The sequence below is a fragment of the Pantherophis guttatus genome, chromosome 3 (assembly GCF_059756535.1).
Source record: "Pantherophis guttatus breed Tessera chromosome 3, ASM5975653v1, whole genome shotgun sequence".
NCBI lineage: Eukaryota > Metazoa > Chordata > Lepidosauria > Squamata > Colubridae > Pantherophis > Pantherophis guttatus.
The window spans coordinates 214,909,952-214,937,266 of NC_142065.1; the positions used below are offsets into that span (position 1 = coordinate 214,909,952).

Below are 27,315 nucleotides of genomic sequence, written 5' to 3' on the forward strand. Positions count from 1 at the left end.
CATACATAAATATATTATACCTGCACCCATTCATACACACACACATATATTAATCACTGTCCATTTTGAATACATAGCGGAAACAGGAAACTTAAGAATTCACAAAGCTGATGCTATATGTAACAAAACTATGACTGAATCTGGATGTTCTGCTTCAGATACCAAAATTGTGGGAACTTTGGGGGAGAGTGACCATGTCATGTTGGAATTCAACAAAATGCAAGTACAAACAATAGGAGGAAGTCAATGAATGCCTTTGATTTTAAGGGAGCTGATATCAGCAGACCTAGAGCTTGGGAAGGATTCCATGAATGGAAATCTTAAAGGGGGAACCAACTCAAGAAGCTTAGCAAACTCTAGACTATAAAAGCCCAGTCTAGCACAATACCACTGAAAAAAAAAGAAAAATAAGAGATCTCAGAAGAAACTGGCATAGAAGTGTCTAATAAACTGAAAGATAAAAAGGACAATAACTAAGGCAGAGTATCAGCAAATAGCCCAAATGTGCAAAGATGAAGTCAGGAAAGCTAAGGCTCAGAATGAAGTAACACTTGCAACAAATGTCATAAATAATAATAATAAAAACTTCTTTCAATTTGTACAAAACAAGAAAAAGTTCAAGGTTTTTCATTTATCTTTTTCAGTGGTATTATGCTAGACTCAGTTTTTATAATCTCATTTTTCAAAGATTTCCCAGGCTTCTTGAGTGAATTGTTTTCCCCTTTAAGATTCAAAGGAATTTCCCCTTTAATCCTTCCTAAGCACTCTTTAAGTTTATTGAAATCAGCTCTTGTAAAATCTAAGACTCTAGCTTGACTTTGTTTTATTGCTTCTGTCTGCAATGTGTGCAAAAGTTATGAACAAACATAACCACCAAGCTTTGGGCTGGGCCAGCAGATGGACTCTCCAAAAGTATCAAGGGTCCCCCAAAGGAAGCCCCCCCTCCTCTTCCCTCCTTCATCCCAACGAGAGCTCATCCTCCTCTCCCAGAAGGTTAACAACCCATGTGTCAGGTTCCGATGTTATCTCAGCAGACCATCCATTGCGCTTCTTATGGCCGGAAACATGCTTGGGATTCACACATGTCCATTATCCATCAAAAATAAAGAATTAGAAATTAATAAAACATAAAAATAATAACGATTAAAAATCAATAAATGAAAAAGAAGAAAACCCCACAAACTCAAAAGGCAGGCTCGATGGATCACTAGGTCTTTTTCTCTGTCAGTTTCTGTTTCTAAAATATGGTTTACATACGACAGCAAATATTTGGCACATCACATTAGGAGGGTAAACCCAAAGCAGACATATAGACTAGGTGAAACCAGGCTTAATAGCAGGAACTGTGAGAGGGATCTCGGAGTCTTATGAGCCAGTTGTGTGTGGCAGCAGCCAAAAAAGTCAATGCAATCCTAAATTGCATTAAAAAAGGGATTCAATCAAGATCAAGGGAGGTACTAATACCACTCTGTAAAGCCTTAGTAAGACCACACCTACAGCACTGCATCCAGTTTTGGTCACCACACTATAAAAAAGATGTTGAGACTCTAGAAAAAGTGCAGAGAAGAGCAATCAGGATGATGAGGGGACTGGAGGCTAAAACATATGAAGAACGGTTGCAGGAACTGGGCCTGGCTAGTTTAAAGAAAAGAAGGAGTAGGGGAGACAGGATAGCAGTCTTCCAATATCTCAGGGGCTGCCACAAAGAAGAGGGAGGCAAGCTATTCTCCAAAGCACCCGAAGGCCGGACAAGGAATAATGGATGGAAACTGACCAAGGAGAGATTCAACCTGGAAATAAGGAGAAGTTTTCTGACCGTGAGAATAATCAACCCACGGAACAGAAGTTGCCTTCAGAAGTTGTGGGAGCTTCATCCCTGGAAGCTTTCAAGAAGAGACTGGACTGCCATCTGTCAGAAATGGTGTAGGGTCTCCTGCTTGTGGGGGGTGGACTAGATGATCTTCAAGGTCCTTTCCAACTCTGTTATTCTGTTAAGGGTCTTGCTGGCACTTGTCAGGCCAGACTGGGGTGAATGGAAAACCCAGGTGATCAGAAGTGGGAGTAGTTCTTACTCTCATCTTACCTGTCCAGGGACATAGCAGCACATCCATCGTACAAACCAGGAGCCTCCTGTCCACGGAACGCAGGTGTCCTTCACTTACCTGGCATTTTGGAAGCTTCCCTTGGAGGCCATCAAGTCCAACTTCCTGTTCAGTTGATCGTCTTCAAAAGGGGGCTTTCTGGCTACTTTTCAAACACATCAGTGAATAAGAACTCAACATTTTCCTCGATAAAGCACTTCCTTGTTATTTATTGCCAGGAAGGTTTTTTTTTTAACTTTGGAAATATTCTCTTCTCATGTTCTAGCGAGATTGGGGGAAAGCGTTCTGGTTCTCTCCAGCATCTGCTCACTTGTGTTGACTTTGGAGGGGTGGCCTATGCTTGGGTCTTGCAAAACCAACGTTCCCATTGCTGTTTGCTCACGGTGGAGTTCTTCTGATATTGATACTCAGTTGGCATCTGCCAAAGAGGCCCATTGTATTCCTCTCAAGAAGATACTTAACACACGGAAGGAATCCTGTGGAATGTGGAGTGTGTAACATGGCCCCTCGCCCACTGTCAACCCTCAGGATGGAACAACGGGAAAACCACTTGTGGGGGATCTGAAACCTGGTCTTGATTGGGCCCCTGGTCTCCAGCACAAGCTCTGCCCCTTCCCATTGGCTGGCAGAGCTCTCCAGACGAGTTACCCCACGAGGAAGGAACTTTAAAAGAGCCCTATGCAGAGCAATTTCCAAATCGCGGTTTGAAGAGAAGCAACCTTGAAAGCTCACCTCCATTTGCTTGGCCAAGTGAGAGACTCCAGGTGAGTTAAAGAAATAGAATAGAACGAGCTGGAAGGGACCTTGGAGGTCTTCTAGTCTAGCCCTCTGCTCAAGCAGGAGAACCTATACCATTTTGTCTTTTGTCTGTGACTGTCTAGACTCTTCTTAAAAACATCCAGTTTTGGAGCGCCCACAATTTCTGGCGGCAACTTCTGTTCCACTGCCAAAGACAGAAGTCCTGATGCTCAGGTGTGTTGAGTAGAGGAAGCCAGCTCCCCATCGTCCCTAGGTGGTCCTGCCACGCCTTTCCTGATCTCTCCCCTCCTCTCTTGCAGGATGATGCTCATTGTCTGGGGGGGTCTGCTGGCCGTGACCCTCTTGGCAGGCCCTGCAGCAGCTCAGAGCTGCAGACCCCCACCTAGAGGTAAGAACCACCTAAAGACCTTTGTGTGGGGATAGAGGGGTAGTCCTGGCCATCTCAATATCCCAGTGCTCTCCTCTTAGCTTGTAGTACCTTCGGATACCAGCACACCACTTCCAACGCATTTGAGGCCTTGCGTGGTTGTTTAAGGGGAACAAGACCCTCAACTTCAGTGGAACCTGTGGCCTGCTGCACAGCCCTTGTGAGATGTCCATGGAAACCATGAGAATTAAACACTCAAGCACCCAGTTTGTCAGAAACAGACAAGCTGAAGTCCAAGCTGCTTCCAAGGACATCTCACAGTGGCCGTGCAGGAGACCACGGGTTCCACTGAAGTTCAAGGGGTCTCGTGACTCTTGTTCTCTTTATTTTTCTACCTCACACCCACACGCTTCTGGGCAGCCCCTGGAGAGACCTGATGAAGATCAAGGCTATATAGACTGTATACTGGGAGGAGTTCCTCACAGCACTTCAGGGCAAATGGAGTCTGGGTCTACAAAACCACCCCCTACATGGTCTCCAGGGGATCCAAATTGTGCACAGATCATGTTATCTGAAGTGGGAAAATCTGGCCAGTCAAAATGACAACATGGTGAATCGCCACGGTCAATATAGATCACATTGAATCTATTGAGATGAGGTCCACTTCCTCTCGTGCCAATTTGCTGCAAAGTAGGGAGGGAGGAAGAAGAGGCCAAGGGTGTATCGCTAAATGTCTATGGAGCTTCTCTGTCCTCCAGGTCCTGGTTATCCCAAAGAGGCTTTTTTTTCCCCAAGAGGCAACTGGACTTTCTGGTTTTTCTTTGAAGACGTTTCGCTTCTCATCCAGGAAGCTTTGTCAGCTGAAGAATCAGAGTGGAATGGAATGGAATGGAATGGAATGGAATGGAATGGAGTGGAAGGGAAGAGAAGAGAAGAGAAGAGAAGAGAAGAGAAGAGAAGAGAAGAGAAGAGAAGAGAAGAGAAGAGAAGAGAAGAGAAGAGTTGGAAGGGACCTTGGAGGTCTTCTAGTCCAGCCCCCTGCTCTGCTTGGATGAGAAGTGAAACATCTTCAAAGAAAAACCAGAGAGTCCAGTTGCCTCTTGAGAAAAGCCCCTTTGGGACAAGAGGCCAAGGAGGTTTCCTCCCCCAATATCAAAGAAGTGTAGCACAGAACTCAGCTCACTTCCTTCCCCCCCTTTCCCAGCCTTCAAAAGTCACCCCACAGTCTCCGCCAAAAGGGCTGGCCTGGGGGCTTTGCACCTTCCTTTCCCTTCTCTCTCTCTCTCTCCTCGTCCTCTTCACGGCCTCCTCCGTTCTCTCCTGCAGGGGTAAAGGCAAAGAACTTGGCCTTCAGGAAACCGGTCTTCCAGTCCTCCATCCACCCCCATGAGATCATTGGGTCAGCAGACAAAGCCGTGGACGGAGACTGCCACGGGAACTGGAGCCACGGCTCCTGCATCCACACCAAGCATGAGGCACAACCATGGTGGTATGTGGACCTGGGACACTCCTATAACATCTCCATGGTGGTGGTGAAAAACCGCGAGGACTGCTGTGGTGAACGAATCGATCACGTAGAGGTCCACGTGGGAGATTCTCTCGAAAACCATGGAAGATCCAGTTCTCTGTAAGTTGCTCTGAGCCAGCTGTCGCCAGGTGTTTCGGGTTCCAGGTGTTTAGGGCCCTGCAAATGTTTGTGGATTGCCACACATAAAATTCACAGCCAATGTGGGTGATTTTGGGGTACTGTTGAGTATGAGGCCTGGGACCAAGAGGCCGTGACTCTTTTGATGTGGAGATTGTGAGATCCTCTTCTTCCGCGCTCCCCCAAGAAACAGAGAAAGACCTGACTTTGGGCTGATGCCAGCTGCTCACCTGAGTAAACTGTGGTCTCAATTTTTTTTTAATTTGATTTATATGCCGCCCTTCTCCGGAGACTCAGGGCGGCTTACAATGCGTTAAGCAATTAGTTTGGGGTCTGTGAGAATTCCACCTGATTGGTTAATTTCTGCTAACATGTATGTTGCAAATCTAGAACATGGGTTCCTTCAGGACTGAGGTTGAGCACCTGATATGAGGCCATCTGGCTGTGGTAGGTTTTCTCTCTGCTTGGATTTGGTACATGGCGTTCTGGTCACTTTACCATGAAAAAAATGCTCTCGAGGTGGAAAAGATGCTTCCAAAGTGTTTTGGGACTTAGAACTAAAAAAATAAATCACGAGAGGGAAATAGCAAAGAAGATGGACTCAGTCATTCGCTTAGAGAAACTGATGCACAAGGGAGCAAAATGAGACATTTTCCTTGATAGAGAGAGCAATCAAAGTGGTATTTTTTTAAAACCATACCCCTATCGTTTTCCCTCAGGCCATCACTCTGCTGAACACCTAAGTACCGCAATACTGTGTTATGTCTAAGGATATTTACCCATGTAGTATGGCTGTATTACTATTATCTTTCTCATCTGTTCCACAACCTTCTATTGGTATCATTTGTTATTATGGTTATTATTCCCTTGTTGTTTGTATGTACATTGAGAGCTTCTGCACCGGAGACAAATTCTTTGTGTGTCTAAACATACTTAGCCAAATAAATAATATTCTATTCCATTCCATTCTAATTTCTATTCCATTCCATATTTTCTATTCTGTTCTGATCCATTCCTTATTCTGTTCTGTCCTGTCCTGTTCCGTTCCATTCTAATTTTCTAACCTATCCCATCCTGTATTCTGTTCTGTTCTGTTCTATTCTTTGTCCGACTTGATTAATGTTTTCCAATTAATTGGAATATTAAAGGTACAATTGAGGCAGACCACCAGAGGAAGCAGAGCGCAGGAGAGCTGGGGGGGAGGATGGGGGGGGGGGTCTGGGTTCTCAGGGTGAGCATTGGGTGACCAGCAGGTGGGGGGCCAGAAGGACTGCTCTCCTAACGGGACCTCTCTTGCCCCACAGCTGTGGGATTATCCTGAACATCAGCCCGGGCTCCATCACCACCATCTACTGCAACGGGCAGCAAGGCCGCTACGTCAGTGTCCACTTACCCAGGGAGGACTACCTGACCATCTGTGAAGTGGAGGTCTACAGCACTCAGTAGGGAAGCCACATCCTGTACTGGGGACGATCGACGCTCCTGCAAACTGTCAACTGCTCTCCAAATAAACTGCCTCTGGGCTCCTAAAATGCATTCCTGGGTTTCCTCTGGTCCTTCTTTGGTAGACACCCCCCCCTTGTCTTTGTAGGAGCCCCTCAAATACTGGAAGACAGCTATCATCTCTCCCCTCATCCTTCTTTTCATCAAACTAGACACACCCAGTTCCTGTAGACGTTCATCGTATGTTTTAGCCTCCAGTCCCCTAATCATCTTGGTCGCTCTCCTCAGCACTCTTTCTAGACTCTCAACATCTTTTTTATAGTGTGCTGACCAAAACTGGATGCAAAATTCCGAGGGTGGTCTTACTAGGGCTTTATAGCATGGATACTCAAACTACGGCCTGTGGGCCACATACGGCCCGCCAAAGCCATTAATCCGACCCTTGTAGGACCACGAGGCTGCCCCGCCCACATCATCCCGCCCACCCTTCGGCCGAGCGCAGGACTTACCTTCACTAGCCCTGCGGGCTGGAACTGAAAGGTAAGACCAACAATTTTGGCCTGCAGAGACATTCTGGAGGAGATGAAAAATGGAGTGCACAGATGTCCCAGAAGGCCAAAAAACGGGCAAAAATGGCCTGTTTTTCACCTCCCTCACTTCCAGAAGATAGATAAAGAGAGATCGATCGACAGAGAGAAGGAGAGACACAAAGAGAGAGAGAGATTTCTCATGTTCCTTGGGGCTGAGAAGAATTGCTGCAAAACTGACTTTCCTGAAGTGGACCACTAGACCCCTAAACAACTGGAAAAAACGATCTAGTAAAAAGAAAAGGCAACCAAAAGAGCAACATGCAAACAAAAGGCTTAGGACCCGGTATTTACGAGACTGCCTTCTGCCACCAATAGCCTCCCACCGACCACTATGCTCCCACAGAGAGGGGCTCCTCAGGGTGCCGTCGATCATACAATGTCGACTGGCGGCCCCCAGGGGGAGAGCCTTCTCTGTGGGGGCACCTACCCTCTGGAATGAGCTGCCCCCGGAGATACGGAGGATCCCGGATCTACGCACCTTTCGCCGTGCCCTAAAGATGTTTTTATTCCAACAAGCCAGGCTGGCCTAACTCTTTTAAATTGTTTTAATTTTTAAACTGTTTAATTATGGGTTTTAATACAGGGGTGCTTTTAATTGTGGGCCAAATTAATTTAATCTGATTTTAATACTGTTTTAAATTTTGTATTTCTTGTGTTTTATCTGTTGGCTGTTCACCGCCCCGAGTCCTTCGGGAGAAGGGTGGTATATAAATATAAACAATAAAATAAAAATAGAATAAAAGCAAATAAAAGTAAATAAAACATCCCAGGGCCTGGTGGCTCAGCAGACTGATAGCATTGTGATTAACACCAGCTGTCTGCAATTACTGCAGGTTCGAATCTCACCAGGCTCAAGGTTGACTCAGCCTTCCATCCTTTCTAAGGTAGGTAAATTGAGGACCCAGATTGTGGGGGCAATAAGCTGACTTTGTATAAATATACAAAAGGATGAAGGCTGTTGCTTAACGCATTGTAAGCCGCCCTGAGTCTCCGGAGAAGGGCGGCATATAAATCAAATTAAAAAAAACAAATTAAAGTTTAATTTGTGTAATTTGTTTAATGGAGTGTTAAATTGGCCACGCCCACTTAGTCATATGACCTAGCCACGCCCACCCAACCGATCTGCCCCCCCCAACAGTCTGAGGGTCTGTGAATTGGCCCCCTTTTTAAAAAGTTTGAGGACCCCTGCTTTATAGAGTATATATACCTGCCCAGGTTCATAGCAGCACATTTGTCGTACAAACCAGGAGGTCCCTGGAAAGCAGGTGTCCTTTGCCTACCTGGTGCTTTGGAAGTTTCCCTTGGAGGTCATCAAGTCCAGCCTCCGGTTCAGTTGCTCACATCAAAAGGCAGCATTTTGGCTACTTTTGAAAACCATGAGTGAACAGGCACCCAACATTTCCTTCGGTAAGACACCCCAGTGTTGTATACCTTCATTGCCAGGAAGCTTTTTTCTGACTTACATTTAGAAATATTCTCTTCTTCTGTAATAGTGATTTGCAGGATTGAGAGGAAGCGATCTGGTTTTTTCAGCAGCTGCAACTCGAGTTGACTTTGGAGGTGTGAGCATGGTTGACTCTTGCAAAAACAACATTCATGTTGCTCTTTGCTCACAGACAATGATGAGGTTCTGATGTGGAAATCAGTTGGCATCTGCCAAGGAAGACTGTTCTGTTCCTGTCCAGAAGAGAGTCCCTTAACCCCTGGGAAGAGGAGGGGAGATCCAGTAGAATGAGGGTTGGGTAACATGCCCTCTCCCCCTCTGCCAACACCCAGGAGGTAGGGGAAATCCTCTTGTGGGGAATTTGAAACCCGGTCTTGATTGGGTCCCTGGTCTTCTGCTGCTTTCCACTGGCTGGTTGAATCCCCTGAGGAAGAGCTACCCCACTAGAAGGGAGTTAAAAATATCTGCTACAGAAGAATTTCAATATTTTGCAGAAATCGCAGTTTGAAGAGAAGCGGCTGTGAAAGTTCATTTAGTTGGTGACAGATTCCATGTGAGTTTTTAAAAAGTCAGTGGAGACAATGCCTAAGACCAGAACCTACTCCTGAACACGGGGTCCCCACTTAGATGGACACAGCTGGAGCAGAGCTTGACCCTGGTACTTTGAAACTCTAGCTGTGGGTGGCTTGCTCTGGCATCTTCTGAAGATGATGGCAGGTCAAAGGACCTTGAAGGTCCTCTCTGGGAAAGGTCCAATTCTTTTTTTTTTTATTGAAAAGGTTTTCAAATACAAATTTTTCCCCCTTTTTCCCCCCCCTCCCCCCCCTCCCTAACCCCCCCTCCCCACCCTTCCCCCCCTGTGACTTCTTCGTAACAAAAAAAAACCCTAATTCATAACAGATTACTTACTCCCTCCTCAAAATACTGACCTTTACTTACTAAAAGTATTATAAATCCCCCTTTATCCATACATTTCAGAAAAGAAGAAGAGAAAAAAAACAAAAAAAAACAAACACATTATACTATAACTATTATAAAATAACTTCTAATTTAGCATAATAGTGTTTTATATCTATACATTATTGCAACAATTCAAAACCACCTTCCACTTTAAAACTATACGATAAGTCCTACTTTAATAACATTTCAAAGCGGGCTCCCCATAAAATCTAATTTAACATTTATTCCACTCTATCCATTTCCTCCACTCCCCTAAATGTATCACTTAAAAATCCCTTTTCTTAAACTAATCAGTCTGTAGCTAGCTTATTCACCCACTGTCTTACAAATTTACCATACACAACAATTCTTGATATCTTTAATTCACTGCCCACACTACTTAAAAATATATATATATATATATTCCATTATATCTAAATAAAAAAAGAAAAGACAATAACTTTAAATTTATAGTCCATATAATATCTTCTTGAAGTCTTTCCACTGGATTGTTAAAACCAACATCCATAATAGGGTAACATAGCTTGCTGATGCAACAGTTTATTCAAGATCTCCAATCATATCTGCCCCCATCAGTAGTAAACATCTTCTTATATATATAAAAGTAAAAACAACCACCCGAGTGACATTATAATTATATTCCATATAATAATAATTGTGGGTTTCATCAGGATTATTAATTTCCATCATCGTATTGGGTAACAACCCGATCTTCTGCATGTCCCAATGTGATTCTCTTGCCTTATAATTCAAGATAATTATAATATATTTATCAACACAAAAAGAAGTTTCAAAGTAGATAATTCAAAACCATCAATTTGAGGCTCTTTCCATGTCCCAAAATTACGGCAATGCAGAGATCTGCCACTATCCTCAGGATGATATTGACCAATATGTCGCCTCCTCTATGTTTTCACATAATCATTCATATTTTAAAATCACTGGCTTCACTGTTGCTTGGGTTAGAAATTTCTATTTTTGTACAACCTATTTCTTTTTTTGTTTTCTTTTTGTGGGTTTGACTTCCATCCTAATTTTTTGTGTCTCGCGTTTCTTTTTTATCCCTTGTATATCCTCTAATTGGTTTCCATGCTTGTCCTTGCCTTGATAAGTCATCACATTAAAATCAGATGGCACTTCTCTCAAATTTGTAGATAATCCAGCTGGGGTATCCGATAAATCCAAAGGCAATTTATCTGGTACAGTCTCTGTCTTTAGTTCCAGCTCCTTCTGCTTATCCTGTATTATATCTGAAGACGTTAAATTCATTTTCAACCTATTTTGATAAAATTCTTCCGCTCTTTCAACAGTATTTAACTGGTATCTTTCTCCTTGATATCTCAATATAATACCAACTGGGACGTCCCACCGGAATTGAATATTTCTCCTTTTTAACTCAGACACCAGAAAGCCAAATTTCTTCCTTTCCATTAATATCTTAGGTGGGAGTTCCTTGTAAATCCAAATCTTTCTTCCATACAATTGCAAATTAGAATTGAAGGAATTTTGCACAATTTTATTCCTAATTTCTTTATCTGAAAAATAGATTACCACATCTCTAGGCAATTGCCTTTGCTTGGCAGTCCAGGAGTTTATTCGATAAGCTCTGTCAATCCTACAAAACACTTCCTCAGGTTGAATCTTTAAAATCCCAGCTAGAAATTCAGAAGATATTTTCCTTAAGTCATCTCTGTTATTTTCCTGCAAACCTCTAAGTCTTATTGCATATTCTGTGAAATTATGTTGTATCTTTAGAACCTCTTTTTCAATCCTCTGTTGCAGATTTTCTACATTACCAGACTTTTGGTCAGCATCCATTTTAAATTTTTCTTCTGAACTATAATCCTGAATATTTAACAAATCATTTTCAATTTTTTGAATTCTATTGTCCAATTTATCTTGAATTTCATCCATTTTTGACTCTAGTAAATTAGTATTTGTATCCAACCGAATCATGAATTCTGACGCTTTTAAAATTTTTTGCTGCAAAAAGTCAAACTTGGATTTCACCAATTCCTTAGTTTCCTGCTTAAATTTTTCAAGTTGCTGCTTCACAATCTCATCCCTTCTTTCAATCTCCTCTAAGAGAAATTCTATTATATTAAAATCAGGTTTCTGGGACTGAAGAGTTAAAACTTGTTCCTTTAAATTCTTAGTGGGGGAATCCCCCCCACCTATTTGCTTGTCTGACTTCACAAGCCTCAGTGCCATGTTTCCGCCTAAGCAGGCTTTGTTAGAAGAAAAAAAAAAAAAACAAGACAAAAGACTTCCAGCCAGCAACAATCCTCCAGGGAAAAAAGAGAAAAACAAAAACAGGAGCGGAGTTTTGTCTACAAATGTAGCCAGTGGTATTTATTCCGCTACATTGTAATAATAAAAAACGGAAGAACTTTCCCTCTCAAACTCTTCTCCAGCCGCGGCAGACGCCATTTTAAAAAGAAACTTTTTTCCTCTTTCTCTTCCTCTATTCTCCTAAGTAATTTTTAAAAGATAAGTAAAATACTTGCGCTTCAGTATTACAGGTCCAGCTCACATTTTCTTTGAGTAATCTGTCAAATTCGCAGGCTTGCTTTTGACGCCTGGCTCTGCATTAGCAGAGGTCTCCCAAAGCCCGGAGCAGCGGCTGGGGATATGGGGCATCTCATCCGCTCCATCCCAAAAGTAAAAGAAAAACTTTTGGGACTCTGCAGAGAGTTCTACCCAATTCTTGAGGTCCAAGGTCCAATTCTTGAGGATCCTGGGTCCTGCAGAAGACCAGGACCTGTTGAAGAACATTGCTCCTCACCCTTGGGTCTTCAACAGAGGCAATAGCCACAGAGATGATAGCCAAATATTTTATTTATGTGGACAAGGAAGTGAGTATGGAGAAGATAATTATGGAGAAAATAAAATCAGTGGATAGTTGGCTTAGCTGATGCAGCCATGGTTTAAAAAACAAAACAAAAAAAAATCCTTGAGTTTGTTTTTGGTCTGCTTGTAAAACAGAGGAAACTACCCCATTCCATGCATAACACCCAGAGACCTTGTAAAATTCAGGGCTGGTTTTAGTGTTTGCTGAAAGCTTATTGCCAGCTGGACGGGAATGTAGAATTTCCTGCTAAAAAGGCATGTGTGGTCTTTTGCTCTGGAAGAGAGCCAATCCCTGCTGGAGATGGGTCATGGTCACGGGGATGAAAAGACTGAGAGAAGAAGACCATGTTTGCTAAACTGATGACATATCTTGTAGCAAAGCAAACCTAAAGGTCCATCTGAGTTGGGAAAGAGGCCAATCTTTGCTCTGGCCTCCTGATTGGCTTGGATTTCATGAGTCAGGTTATTCCTACCTGGGAGGAAGGGGATAAAACTGAGGCTGGTCCAGGACTCACCTGAAGCACCTGCGGGTGGAAAGAAAGAAGCTGCGGTGGTTCACCCTCCAGGAAGGACATCCAGCCCTTTGGACCTCCTCAAGAGATTGAAGGAGGTAAGTGGCGGGGAAAGAAGGAAGAACTAACCCCTCTTGAAGGAGGGGTGGGTGAAATTATGGGATGGCCCGAGAAAGTGGGCAGAGGAGAAAGAGACTTCAATAAACCCACCTTGATTTTTTTAATGGGATTGAGGTCAGTGTGTGGGAAAGGCCAGGGGAGGGAAGAGGCAGGGGAGCAATTTCAGGAACGCTCTTGATGGTCCTCTGGGAGAAGGGCAGAATCTTGAAGGTATCTCCAACCTTCCTTTGGGTCCATGGCCAGTCCTGATGCTCACGTGTATTGAGTAGAGGAAGCCAGCTCATCATGGTCCCTCCATGGCACTGCCACACCTTTCCTGGTCTCTCCCCTCGTCTCTTGCAGGATGAAGCTCATCGTCTGGGGGGGTCTGCTGACCGTGACCCTCTTGGCAGTCCCTGCAGTCCCTCAGAGTTGCAGGCCTCCACCTGGAGGTAAAAACCACCTAAAGACGTTTGTGTGTTGCGTGTGTGTGGATACTGGTGTAGCCATCTCAACATCTAGTAGTCCTCTCCCAGCATCTCCCCTTATTCTTGTAGCATCTTCAGATGCCAGCACACTGCTTGCAACATATAGCTATGCTTGGTTGCTCGAAGGGCTCCGTTGCACAGCCATTGAGAGATCTCCTTGGGAGCAGGGACTTCAGCTTGAATGTTTCCCAACAAACTGGGCCCTCGGGCATTTTGTTCTCTTGGAAGTGTGTTTTCTGTTTCTCTAACCCATGCTGACACACTTCAGAACATCTGGGTGTCCTCTGAAGACACTTGCAGAGGAACAAGCCAATAGAATATAAACTGGGATGGGGGAGGGGTGTAATTGCCCACAGCACTTCAGGCCAATCATGATATTTGCTCTCCCTAATCTGTCCAGTGGCTACGAACCCATCACCTACATGGTCTCCAGTGGAGCAACATCACATGGATGTATAGATCTCATTGAATTGACTGTGATGAGGTCCAGATCTTCTCTGGGAGTGGAAGAAAAGGAGGCCAAGGGGTTCCTCCCCCAATAGCAAAGGAACGTAGCATTGCACTAAGCTCACTTCTTTCAACCCATTTCCCAGTCTTCAAAACTTACTCCTCGTGTCTCCCAAATGTCCCCCTCATGGCTTTGCACCTTCCCTTCTCCTTCTTCTTCTTCTGCCCACCACCCTCTGCTTGAAGGATCTCCTCCATTCTTTCCTGCAGACTCAGAGGCAAATAATTTGGCCTTCGGGAAGCCGACCTCCCAGTCTTCCACCTTCCCTAATGAGTATGGTGGACCACCAGAGAAAGCCGTGGATGGGGACTGCAATGGGGTCTGGACCCATGCCTCCTGCACCCACACCAACCTGGAGAGAAACCCCTGGTGGTGGGTGGACCTGGAGGAGTCTCATAAAATCTACGCGGTGGTGATGAAAACCCGCGAGGACTGCTGTAGCGAAAGGCTGCATGAAGCGGAGGTCCACTTGGGAGACTCTCTGGAAAACAATGGAAGATCCAACTCTCTGTAAGTTGCTTTGAGTCAGTCATCCCCCACTGGGGTCCTCCAGGTATTTGGGGCATCGACAGAATAGAGAGAATTCACAGCCAATGCAGGTGATTTTGGGGTGCTGTTGAGTATGAGGTGAGAACTTTGCCCTGGGGACCAAGGTATCATGACTCCATTGGTGTGGAGATTGTCAGATCGCCTCCCTCCTTGGCCCCCCAAGAGACAGGGAAAGACCTGATGCCATCTGGCTAAGTTGTGTTATCTGTTGTTTAGGGGAGTGTGTGAATGCCACCTGATTGTTAATTTTTGCTATCGATTATGTTGCAAATCTAGAACATGGGTTTCTTCAGAATTGGGTTAAGCTCCTGATACGAGGCCACCTGACTGGGTTTCTCTTCTTGGATTTTGTTCTGGTCTCTGCACCTCAAAAAAGATGTTCTCAGAGTGGAAAAGAAGTTTCCAAAGTGTTTTGGGCAAGATTTAAAACTAAAACAATAAATTAGGAGAAAACAATGGCAAATACAGGTGGATTCAATCATTTTACTGCACTTAGAGGAACTGTTTTATAAGGAAGCAAGAGAGAGATTTTAAGTTACGGGTGAATAAATTGCTCAGGTTTTCCCTCTCTCATTAGATCTGGGATTTTATGTATATATTTGTTTATTTGAATTGATTAGCTGCCCAACTCCAGTGGATGGATCTGGCCAAGACAGCTATCCAGGTCAGGGAGAAAACTGGGTTGGATAAATTCATGTGGCCCTTGATGAAAACGGGGGCAGTCTTCAGAACAGGACCACCCAAAAAAATTGACCATAGCTGTAGGAGATGACCAGATTGAGCCTGAAGGAGGGAGGGGTCAAACACGTCATCAGTCTCAAGTGTTTGACAGCAGCGTTCTTCAAAGTTGGTTCCAAAAAATCAAGATGATAACCCTGAGAAAGAAATCAAGGTTTTATTAAGTCATTCCCTGCAGAATCACCCCTATAGTTTCTCCAACAAGGTTAATATTTCCAATTAATCAGAATATTAGAGGCACAATGGAAGCACAACACCTGAGGCAGCAGAGGACATGAGGTCTGGACTGCTGCTGAAATGGGGCTGCCCTTGAAGATTTGAGAGGGGGCTGTGTTCACAGGGTGAGCATTGGGTGACAGCAGGTGGGGGGCCAGAAGGACTGCTCTCCTAACGGGACCTCTCTTGCCCCACAGCTGTGGGATTATCCTGAACATCAGCCCAGGCTCCATCAGTACCATCTACTGCAACGGGCAGCAAGGCCGCTACGTCAGTGTCCACTTACCCAGGGAGGACTACCTGACCATCTGTGAACTGGAGGTCTATGCCAGCAAGTAGAGAAACCACAGTTTGCCTTGGTGGGGGGGCAATCAACACTCCTACGAAATGCCAATTGCTCTCCAAATAAATGGGCTCCTAAGAGGCATTCCCAAGTTTCGTCTGTTCGTTCTTTGGTTAAAAGGGAGACCTTTGTGTCTGTCAAGGGAACCATTTCCTGATTGTCATCACTCCTCCATGCACTTTTCAGGTCATCTGATCTATTCCTGATCCCCAGGAATCCTAGTGTAATCGGTTTGCCCTTATTGGGATTCCTCAGAGATGGATATTTGTCAAGGTTCCAACCCCTACTGGAAACTGAACTTACAGCATTTAAGAAGATGATTGTGTGTATCTATAGATGATTGATTAAATGGGTGGGGGGGAGGGGGGAGGGAGGGACGTACGTATGGATAGACAGACATATGGATGGATGGACAGACGGACAGAGTCAGAGACCTTCACACTTAACAAGACTGCTTTATAGAGAGTGTATTAGCTTTAGGGGCCACTGAGGTCCTGCTGCGATGGTGTTACAGGGAGTTGTGTATCGCAGTTCCTTCATAATGGCATTTACCATTCAACTTGTCCTGGTGATAAATGTAAACAAAAACCCTACACAGGTTGTACACCATGCAAAAACAGGGAGGGGGGGTCATGTAAACCCCCCCACACACACGGGGGCAAGTCGTAACCCAACCTCCGTGTGCCTCTCCTTGCCAATTTAAGGGAAGACGGACTGTATGTGCCATTCTGATGGAGCTTCAGAGCATCGGAGAGAACTAGAATAAAACTGGAACTGCCATGAAGGTGAGCTGACCAAGAAGCTCAAAGACCTCTGAGGGTGGAAAGTCACCTGTGCCATCCTGACAAGACAACATTATGTCTGGGGTCCCCTGGGATTGAGTTCAGATGGGGGATGCCTCCTTTTTCACAGAGGAGCTTTGGGGCTGAGCTACTCCAGAAGCCTCAACAGTCCAGGAAGTGGAGTCCTTGGTGCTCCCTGAGCTTAGCTGTCTCCATGCAGACACACACCACAATCTTACAAGGCTGGGTAACAGAACCGCCAACCTCAGAGAGCACCAAGGACTCCAAAATTCAACCCGGAGCTAGAGAGATTCCCTTCAATAGGCAACGCATCTGCCATCCTGCCTTTCCTAGGGACCAGCTAGTGTTGTGTAGCAATCCAAGTACTGATGTGAGAGCACATCCATCCTCATCTGTGGAAATTCATTGTCATTTTGAGCCAACCTCCTTTCCTTACAGCCCAATATTTACCTGACAGGGTCCTTTTCTTTCAGCCACAGTGAATGGAGATTTCCCAGGAAGCCCCCTTGGTTTGCCTGGAGGAAAATTGGTCTACCCCCATCATGGACAACAGCTTACATATCTTTGATACCAAAAGAACAAATCGGTCCTAAAAAACCAGAGAACTGTAGACCAATATCTCTTTTGAATACAGATTATAAAATCTATGCGAAAGTATTAGCCAACAGGTTGATGCCAGTAATCCAAAAGGTGATTCATGATGATCAAGCGGGATTTATCGAGGGCAGACACATGAAGGACAATGTAAGGCAAGTAATAGATTTATTGGAATATCTTGAGAAGAATAAACAGATTCCTGCAGTGCTGGTCTTTTTGGATGCAGAGAAGGCCTTTGATAGAGTGGATTGGAATTTTCTACTAAAGACTTTAAAAAAGATGGATTTTGGGGATCAATTTATACAGGCGATTTCAGCAATTTACCAAGAGCAAAAGGCACAGATTATTATTAATGGAAGTTTGACAACAGAGTTTAAAATTGAAAAAGGAACAAGACAGGGATGTCCGTTGTCCCCACTTTTATTTATTTTAACACTAGAAGTCTTGCTAAATACAATACGGGACTCTAATATCTTGAAAGGTATAATGATTAGGCAAGAGGATTACAGAATAAAGGCATTTGCAGACGATCTGGTTGTTACCCTATCACAACCAATGGAATCAATAATCCTGATGAAGGACATTATACAATAACACATTATATTAACACAGCTGCCTGCAATTTACTGCTGGTTCGAATCTCTCCAAGGCTCAAGGTTGACTCAGCCTTCCATCCTTTCTAAGGTAGGTGAAATGAGGACCCAGTTTGTGGGGGCAATAAGCTGACTTTGTATAAATATACAAAAGTATGAAGGCTATTGCTTATTGCTTAACGCACTGTAAGCCGCCCTGAGTCTCCGGAGAAGGGCGGCATATAAATCAAATTAAATAAATAAATAAATAAATAAATAAATAAATAAATAAATAAATAAATAAATACAAGACTATGGTAAAGTTTCAGGTTTTAGACTGAATCCAAAAAAGACTAAAATGATAGCTAAAAACATGACACAAGATCGTAAACATGAGCTTGAAAGGAGGGCAGGTTTTGAGATTGTACCTAAGGTAAAATATCTTGGAGTTCAGGTTGCAGAATCAAACATGAAATTGTTTCAAAATAACTATGAGGTGTTGTGGCGAGAGGTTCAGAAAGACATGGAGACTTGGAAAAAACTGCAGCTGTCTCTACTTGGAAGAATAGCAGCAGTTAAGATGAACATTTTGCCAAGATTTCTTTTTTTGTTTCAAATGATTCTGGTGCTCAAAAGTGATAAACAATTGAAAGCCTGGCAAACTGGAGTGAATAAGTTTGTCTGGAACGAGAAAAAGCCGAGAGTGAAATTGAAAATTATGCAAGAGGTTCCAGAAAGAGGAGGTCTTAAACTTCCAAACCTACAGTTATATTATGATGCAGCAGCTTTAACTTTAACAAGTGATTGGTTTGGAAGGAAAAAGACTAGAATATTGAATGCAGAAAGTTTTGATCTTGAATTTGGATGGCATGCTTACTTATTTTATGATGACAAAGTTGATAAAGTATTTAAAAGTCATATACTTAGAGACTCTTTGATGAGAGTTTGGAAGAAGCACCGATTCAAATGGGATTATAAAATACCGCTATGGCTGGATCTTGGTCATATTTTGTGGAATACAAATATAATGTCACTCGGGGGGTTTTTATACAAAGAGGTTCTTTTTACAGATGCGGGCAGATGGCAGCTGAAGACATTACAGATACTGTTGGACGAAGGGATTAATTTAACTTGGTTACAATATAATCAATTACAATTGAGATGGAAAGAGGACCAAAAAACTGGTATTATGTTGCATGAGGAAGAATTGGTTAGACATATAAAAGAGAAAGGTCCAATGCATATCAAAAGGCTTTATAATGTTTTGTTAGAAAGGGATTCAGAAACTGAATTAGTTAAAGATTGTATGATTAAGTGGGCACAAAATTTTGAAGAACCAGTGATGTTGGAAACATGGGAAAAAATTTGGGTTCAGAATGTTAAATTTACACAGTCGCAGAACCTGATGGAAAATTTTTACAAAATGTTTTATAGATGGCATTTAGATCCCAAAAAGTTGTCATGTATGTACCCTAATGTCCAGCCAAAATGTTGGAGATGTGAATGTTTGGATGCTACGTATTATCATGTTTGGTGGACCTGTAGGAAAGTTAAGGCTTTTTGGATAAAAATTTGGTGGGTCATGCAGAATGTTTTGAAGAAAAAAATTCAATTCTCTCCACAATTGTTTTTATTGGGTATAGTTAAGGGTTTTACATCGGGTGAAACAAAACTGATATTGTATATGATAACAGCAGCAAGATTGTTGATAGGTAAATATTGGAAAAATGAAGCTTTGCCCACTATTGAGGAATGGACTTTGAAGATGGCCAGTTTTGCAGAGATGGCGAAGATTTCAGCATACTTAAAAGATTGTTCACAAGAGACTTATGAATGGGAATGGAAAAGGTGGATAGAATATGTTCAGAACAAATATCAAACTAGAAAGTATCAAATAGCTTTTATTTGAAAATAATGTATTAGAAATATTTTAATGGAACGAGGGTAAAAAGAAAAATTATAAAGGGGAGGGAGGGGTTCAAGTTTTTACACAAGTTTTATATTAAGGGGTTTTTTTTTCTCTTTCTTTTTATCTTTCTTTACCAGATATGAGTATAATATAGGGAAGTCTGGGGGGAGGGGAGGGTTAGGGAGGGTTAGGGAGGTTGGGAAGTTTGGGGTGGGTGGTGGGGGGGGGAAAAGGGGTGAAAATGTAATTGTAAAACTTTTGCAATAAAAAAAAAAAAGAAAATTGGTCTTGTTTCCCCTCTTGGACCAAGGAAGCAGGTGGCACTTCAGGAATGGCCACCAGGTAAACTAAGGGGATCCCCTCCCCCTCAATCCCTAATTCTCACATTTTGTGAAGGCCCCCAGACTCTGTGGCTTTGGCCCCCTGCTTGGTTTCATTGCAGTCAACAGAGCTCAACAGCGGCTGATATAATAATAGAATAATAACAGAATAACAGAGTTGGAAGGGACCTTGTAGGTCATCTAGTCCAACCTCCCCGCCAAAGCAGGAGACCCTACACCATTTCTGACAGATGGCAGTCCAATTTCTTCTTGAGAGCTTCCAACCTCTGAATGCAACTTCTGTTCCAGTGGTGGGATTCTGCCGGTTCTAGGGGGTTCGGCCGAACCCTTTGTTAAATTGCTGGCTCGCCCCACCCCTCCGCACCACTATTTATTGCCAATAAATAGTGGTGGGCGAGGGGTGGGTGAGCCAGCAATTTAACAAACGGTTCGGTGTTTTTTTGTAATTTTATTGGCCCGCGGAGCTTCAGCATAGGCTAATTAGCCCCTTGATTCTATCGGCCTCCCACTCTCAGCTGATTTGCTCTCAGCTGTTTTGCTCAGGGCTCTGCTGCTTGCTTGCAAAGAGTGCAGATTTTTTTTCCCCTATCTATGCTGAAAAACGAAACTGAAAGTAAAAGCCTGCTTTACTGTTGCTGCAACGTTGGAAAATTAGGCAGCAGATTTCTTTTCTTTTTCCTCACCAAAAAAGGTAGGTGCAAACTACCTTTAGTGGAAAGATAGTTTTCCCTAAAGAGGTAGTTCCTCTTTAGGGAAAAAGAGGAGAGTTCAAGATTTTAAAACACAAAAGAAAAAAAGCTCTATTTAAATAGGGAATTGTAATAATTGAGATACTATTAATTGTATATTGTGTTGAAAGCAGAAATGGTTAAATTGTGGTTTGGAGGAATATATGGGGGAAATTATTTGGTTTATTATTATTGGTAAATATAATTAATTGATTTGTAAGAAATTGGATTGCATGGAAATAATTGGAATATTCATATTCATATTAATATACAAAAAAGATAGTTATATAACTAATAGATTTATATTAAAATGTTGAATTTATATTAAACAACTGTAATATTACATAATTAACCAATGTGAGGATGGATATAAAAATAGATGACAATGAGAAGGGTTATAATACAGAATAGAAGGGAAAAATTGAATTTGATTAAGATTAGAGATGAGGATGAAGGGTAATATTGTTTTTTTAAAAAAAAATAGATAAGGAATAAATATGGCAAAAAGGAAATATAGAAATTGTAAATTTAATTGAAATGACTAAACAATGTTTAAATTAGTGAACCGGCCAAATACTCTGTTCAAAGAAAATACATTCTATGTTTATATGTGTGTTTCTAATTACTGCTATTTATTCATATTTATTCTCTTTTATTCTTTAAAGTTTAACAATTCATTCTTTATCTTAATATCTTTATATTTGTTTGGGGTTGCCTTTCTTCCATTTCATCTTTTTTACCGTACAGCAATCTTTCTCCTCAAACCTACCACCTCTCTCTTTTCTCTCCTTCTTACTTTCTCTCCCCCCTCTTCTTCTCCTCCCTACTTCCTCTTCCTTTCTCTTTCTCCTCCTCTCTTCCTCCCTCTCTTACCCTCACTCCTACTCTAATTTCCCTTCCCTTCCTCCCTTCTCTTCCTTCCCTGTCTCTCCTTCTTTCTTCCATCTCTCTTCTCCTTCCTTCATCCCTCTCTATTGCTGTATCCGTTTGTGCATATGGATTATTCAGAGGGCTGAAAAAGTTATTTTTGACTGGTCCTCGCACTTTTGACCAGTCCTCGAACTTACGACTGTCCTCACATTTTACGTTTTTCACCCTATCTTGTCACCGTGGTGAAGAGAAGCAGTTGTGAAATGAATGACATGGTTGTTAAGAATGTTACAATGGGCATAAATGATGACCGGTCATAAGGGTGAGGACCGGTCAAAAGTGCGAAGACCTGTCAGAAATCACTTTTTTCAGCCCTCTGAATAGTCCCTATGTGCATATTTATATTCCATATGATATCTTCTGCAAAGTCTTTCATCTAGATTATTAATTCCATCGACCATGTTAGGGTGACAACCAGATCAACTGCAAATGTCCTTGTTCCGTAGTCCTCTTGCCTCATGATTATTCCCTTCAACGTACACATAATCCATCTTTCTTAAAATCTATGATAGAAAGTTCCAATTTACTCAATTACAGGCTTCTCCACATGCTTAAACACCAGCACTGCAGGGATCTGTTTATTCTTCTCAAGATAGTCCAATAAGTCTATAATTTGCCTCACATTATCTTTCCTATATCTGCCTTCTATAAGTCCTACATAAACATAAATCGGTTCTTAGATAACTGGCATTGATCTGTTGGATAATAATTTTGCAAAAATTTTTTAATCCATATTCAAAAGAAATATTGGTCTAAAACTTTCTAGTTTTGTGGAACCTGCTTTTTTTCTTGCCTTGTGCTGGCTTGAACCTCTGCTGTTGTTGTTTTTCTGGAATTTGTTTGTATGCTGTTCGAGTTGTATGCTGGTCTTTAACTTTAACAATGGGCACAAATGTGAGGATGGTCATAAGTGCGAGGACCAGTCAGAAATGACTTTTTTCAGCCCTCTGAGTAGTCCCTATGCACATAGCCATGCCCACCCGGTCACATGACCAGCTAGCCACACACCCCAACTAAGCCACGCCCACAGATCCAGTTGTTAAAAATATTGAATCCCACCACTGTTCTGTTCCATCGGTTGATTTTTCTCACTGTCTGAAAATTTCTCCTTATTTCCAGGTTGAATCTCTCCTTGTTCAGTTTCCATCCATTGTTCCTTGTCTGGCCTTCGGGTGCTTTGGAGAATAGCTTGACCCCCTTCCTCCTCTCTGGGGCAGCCCCTCAAATATTGGAAGACTGCTATCATGTGTCCCCTGGTCCTTCTCTTCACTGGACTTAGCCATGCCCAGTTCTTCCTATGTTTTACTCTCCAGTCCCCTAATCCGCTTGGTTGCTCTTCTCTGCACTCTTTCTAGAGTCTCAACATCTTTTTTGTAGTGTGGTGACCAAAACTGGATGCAGTATTCTAGGTGTGGCCTTAACAGGTCAGGTAAATACTGAGCAGGTGCCTTCATACATCAGCTTCTCTGTAGTTCTTTCTATGCAAGAGGGGTTCCCAAGACCAGAAGGCACTCCCATCTCCCCACGAATAAAGGCACCTGCTTCTCCCTAGTGGAGGATCCATGCTACTGGTGTTATTGGCTTGAGCACTCCAGCAGAAGTGGGAGATATTGGCTAGCACTTCCTAGGTCCATATTTCTGCCAATTTATGAATGGATCTTGGTCAATATTTAATCCTATCAGAGAGGATTGCCTTAGCTGGCACCCCAGCCTCACTGGGTCATTCCGAGGAGCCCAGGACCCAGACTCCCCTCCCTCTCACCCACCAGGACCACCTTAGAGAAAATGAGAGAAAGGGGGCAGAAAGGGAGATATAAGAAAAAGAAGAAGAAGATAAGAGAATGGGAGAAAGGGAGGAAAATATCAAGAATGGGAATTGTGGAGAGATTAAAAGGGGAGAGCAGAAAGAAAATTAAAATATTAGTATGCTGATTTAAGAGAAGAATATTAGTAGTAGAAATTGTACGTAAAAAGTAATTTGGAAGAAATATATAGATTATTGTAAAAGGGATATAAGTAAGGATGAAATGAAATGTGGGTAAGAAGCAAAAAAGAAGAAATATGCGGTTTAATGTAAAATAGATCAGTAGATGCAATGTGAAAGACAGAACTGGTTATATGTTTTGCTGTTTGAAGATGTACAGATTGGAGAGAAATAATAGTGGATGATAAAGAAGTATGTCTTAAAGATGGAAAGCAACAAAGGAATTAATTGAAATTACGATGAAAAATTGAAATGTTAGTAAATTAAGTAAGTAAGTAAGAATGAAATGAAATATAAGTAAGAAGTAAAATAGAAGAAATATATTGTTAATGATAAAATAGACTAAGGGTTGGAAGACTAACTTACCAAAGGTTTAAGATAAAAGGAATAAGTGAAAAAACATTGTTAATAATTTAAAAGATGAGGGGAATTCTGAGAAATATATTTAATAAATGGAGGAAAAGTCAGGGTTGCCTGGACACCATAGTGGAAAATAGTAAATTAAAAATGAATACAGCAATAGAGAGAGATGAAAGAAGGAGTAGAGGGATGGAAGGAAGGGAGAAGAAGAGAGAGGAATGAAAGAAAGGGAAGAGGGGAGGGAGGGAGGGGAAATAAGAGTAGGAGAGAAGGTTAGATAGGGAGAAAGAGAGGAGGAGGGGGAGAAAAGAAGGGGAAGTAGGGAAGGAGTAGGAGAGGAGGGAAGAAGAAAGTAGAAAGGATAAAAGAAGGGAGGGAGATAGAAGAGAATGAGAAGAAAGATTGCTGTATAATAAAAAACTGTGAAATGGAAGAAAGGCAACCCCGAACATGTGTAAATGTACTAGGGTAAAGAATGAATTATTAAAAAATAAAGGAGAATAAATATGAGTAAAAATAGAGAAATTAGAATTTGAGGGTGAATGAAATTGTTGTTTATATAAATAAGCATAGAAATATTAACATATGATCAAAAAACATGGAAAAAGAAGATTTGGGCAGAAATTGTAACTAAGTAAAATGTATTTAGATACGATAAGTTGTATAAGATATGATATGGCCAATACTCTGTTCATAAAATATACAGGTGATGGGGGGGGGGATCAATAAAACTTGATTCAAAAAAAAAAAAAGAATCACAGGGCACGACACCCAATGACAGTCAGACGGTACAATAAGCAATCAAATCATACTAGGAAACAGTCAATATGAATCTTAAGGATACCAACAACAAGGTTACAGTCGTACAGTCCTAAGTGGGAGGAGATGGGTGATAGGAACGATGAGAAGACTAATAGTAATGCAGCCTTAGTAAATAGTTTGACAGTGTTGTGGGAATTAGTTGTTTAGCAGAGTGATGGTGTTCGGGAAAAAACTGTTCTTGTGTCTAGTTGTTTTGGAGTGCAGTGATCTATAGCGTCGTTTTTGGTAGGAGTTGAAACAGTTTTATGTCCAGGATGTGAGAGGTCTGTAGATACTTTCACAGCCCTCTTTTTGACTTGTGGAGTATACGAGTATTAAATACTTACCAAGTCAGATCCCATTACAGCTACTATTCTGTATGCAACAACCCAAGTTCACGACTGGGATAAGACCAGAACATTTCCAAGTTTTCTCCATTTGTTCCCAGACAGAAACAGTCAGTTTGAGAATCTGCCAGGCTTTTCCAAGAATATGCCCAGACTCTCACCTTTCAGCTTCAACACTGCCATATATTTTTTTTTATCTTCCCTGCGTAATCGTCCCTCTGGCCCCACCTCTGCCATTCTCTAGAACAAGCAAAGCAAAGCTTTGTGTACTAAGCACTTCCTTCTGCACATCCTTGAGTCTGTCCTGAAGAAGATGCTAAATAAACAACTCTTAAGACGTCTGTACCTAACTAAGCTTTGCTTGAAACGTATTCAGCTCAAATAATCAGCTTTTCCTGCCTGGCCTCCGCCAAAAGAGTGGCCTTAAACCTGGTCAAATTCCATTTTTGTCTTCCTCCACTGATGCTCTGGGCATCACTTCTGCCCATTGCCATGAGCTTCTCCCAGAACTAAGAGGCTGCCTAGGAAGAGTCATTTCAGAATAACAGTGTTGGAAGGGACCTCTCGAGGTCTTCTAGTCCAACCCCCTGCTCAAACAGGAAATTCTAAACCATTCTGGATAAATGGCTGTCCAGTCTCTCTTAAAAACCTCCAGTGATGGAGCACCATAACTTCTGGAGGCAAGTCGCTCCACTGATTAATTGTTCCAACTGTGAGTAAATTCTTCCTTAGTTCCAGGTTGCTTGATTAGTTTCCATCCATTGCTTTTTGTCCTGCCTTCTGGTGCTTTGGAGAATAGCTTGACTGCTTCTTCTTTGGGGCAGCCCTTCAAATATTGGAAGATGCTATCATGTCACCCCTGGTCCTTCTTTTCATCAAAATAGACATATCCAATTTCTGCAACCATTCTTCATATGTTTTAGTCTCCGAAGCTCTTCTCTACACTCTTTCTGAGGTCTCAGTATCTTGTAACTAAAACTGGGTGCAGTGTGGCCTTACCAAGGCCTTATAAAGTGGTATTAAATCTTCCCGTGATCTTGATTCAATCCCTCTGTTTATGCAGCCTAGAACTGTGTTGGCTTTTTTGGCAGCTGCTGCACACGGCTGACTCCTACTTAAATGGTTGTCCACTAGGACAGACTTCCCCAACCTTTCTGGCTTTTCCAACCAGTGAAGGGAGGGTGGATCTGCGCGAGCAGTGAGGAAATGTGTGCATGTGAGCAGCTTCATTTGTGTGAGCAGCTGCACCCCCTCCAGCCCTGCTAATGGAATGCACTCTCACAGCTCTCCTGCTGCGTGCACAAGTGGAAATGTGGGCACACAGGCTCACCTGCTACTTCCAGGGCCTGGTTCATCCCCGGAGGCTTTCAAGAAGAGACTGGACTGCCATTTGTCAGAAATGGTGTAGAGTCTCCTAATTTGGGGGGGGTGGACTAGATGACCTACAAGGTCCCTTCCAACTCTGTTAAACTGAGTTCATCTGAACGGTTCAAGGCCTGTTGGTGGGCCATGGCCCAGGGATCCCTGCATGCCAAGATCCCTCTCACAGTCACCACTATTGAGCAAGGTACCACCTATCCTCTGTACCTGTGCATGTTGTTTTTCTTGCCTAAATGTAGAACCTTCCTTTTTTCACCCTTGAATTTCATTTTGTTAGATAGGGCCCAATGTTCACGTCTGTCAAGATCCTTCTGTATATTTTGAGCCCGTCTTCCGGAGTGTTGGCTGCTCCTGCCAGCTTGGCATCGTTTGCAAATTTGATGAGTGTTGACTTTGGAGGTGTGCGCATGGTTGCGTCTTGCAAAAACATCATTCGTGTTGCTGTTTGCTCACAGACAATGGTGATGTTCTGATATGGAAACCAACTGGCATCTGGCCAGGAAGACTATTATGTTCCTGTCCAGAAGAGTCTCTTAACACGTGGAAAGAGGAGGTGAGACCCAGTAGAAGGTGTCTTTCCCCCTCACTGCCAACTCCCAGGAGGCAGGGGAAACCACTTGTGGGGAATCTGACACCTGGTCTTGATTGGTCTCCAGCAGAGGCTCTGCACCTTCCCATTGGCTGGCTGAGTTCTCTGAAGGAGGAACTACTGCACTATGAAAGAAGTTAAAATTGTCCAAAACAGAAGAATGACAATATTTTGGAGAAATCGCAGTTTGAAGAGGAGCAGCTGTGAAATTCACCTACATTTGGTTGTCCAGGTGAGAGACTCCAGGTGAGTTAAACAAAGTCTGAGAAATGAATGCCTAAAACCAGAACTACAGGCCTTCTTCAATAGGGGGTCCCCACCTTGAGGGACATATTTACAAAATGCTTTTCATCTGGTTGGG

At 42.6% G+C, this 27,315-nt stretch overlaps 1 protein-coding gene across 1 annotated transcript in view; it reads left to right on the plus strand.

Annotated features, from left to right (window-relative positions):
• Positions 1-27,315, plus strand: part of LOC132709198 (uncharacterized) — a 75,872-nt gene that overhangs the window by 31,750 nt on the left and 16,807 nt on the right. The window contains exons 8-14 of the mRNA XM_087890774.1: positions 3,161-3,249; positions 4,555-4,855; positions 6,178-6,315; positions 13,135-13,223; positions 13,977-14,277; positions 15,468-15,605; positions 27,066-27,200. Of these exons, the coding sequence (XP_087746900.1) occupies positions 3,161-3,249; positions 4,555-4,855; positions 6,178-6,315; positions 13,135-13,223; positions 13,977-14,277; positions 15,468-15,605; positions 27,066-27,200 (1,191 nt within the window). The remainder of the gene's footprint in view (positions 1-3,160; positions 3,250-4,554; positions 4,856-6,177; positions 6,316-13,134; positions 13,224-13,976; positions 14,278-15,467; positions 15,606-27,065; positions 27,201-27,315) is intronic.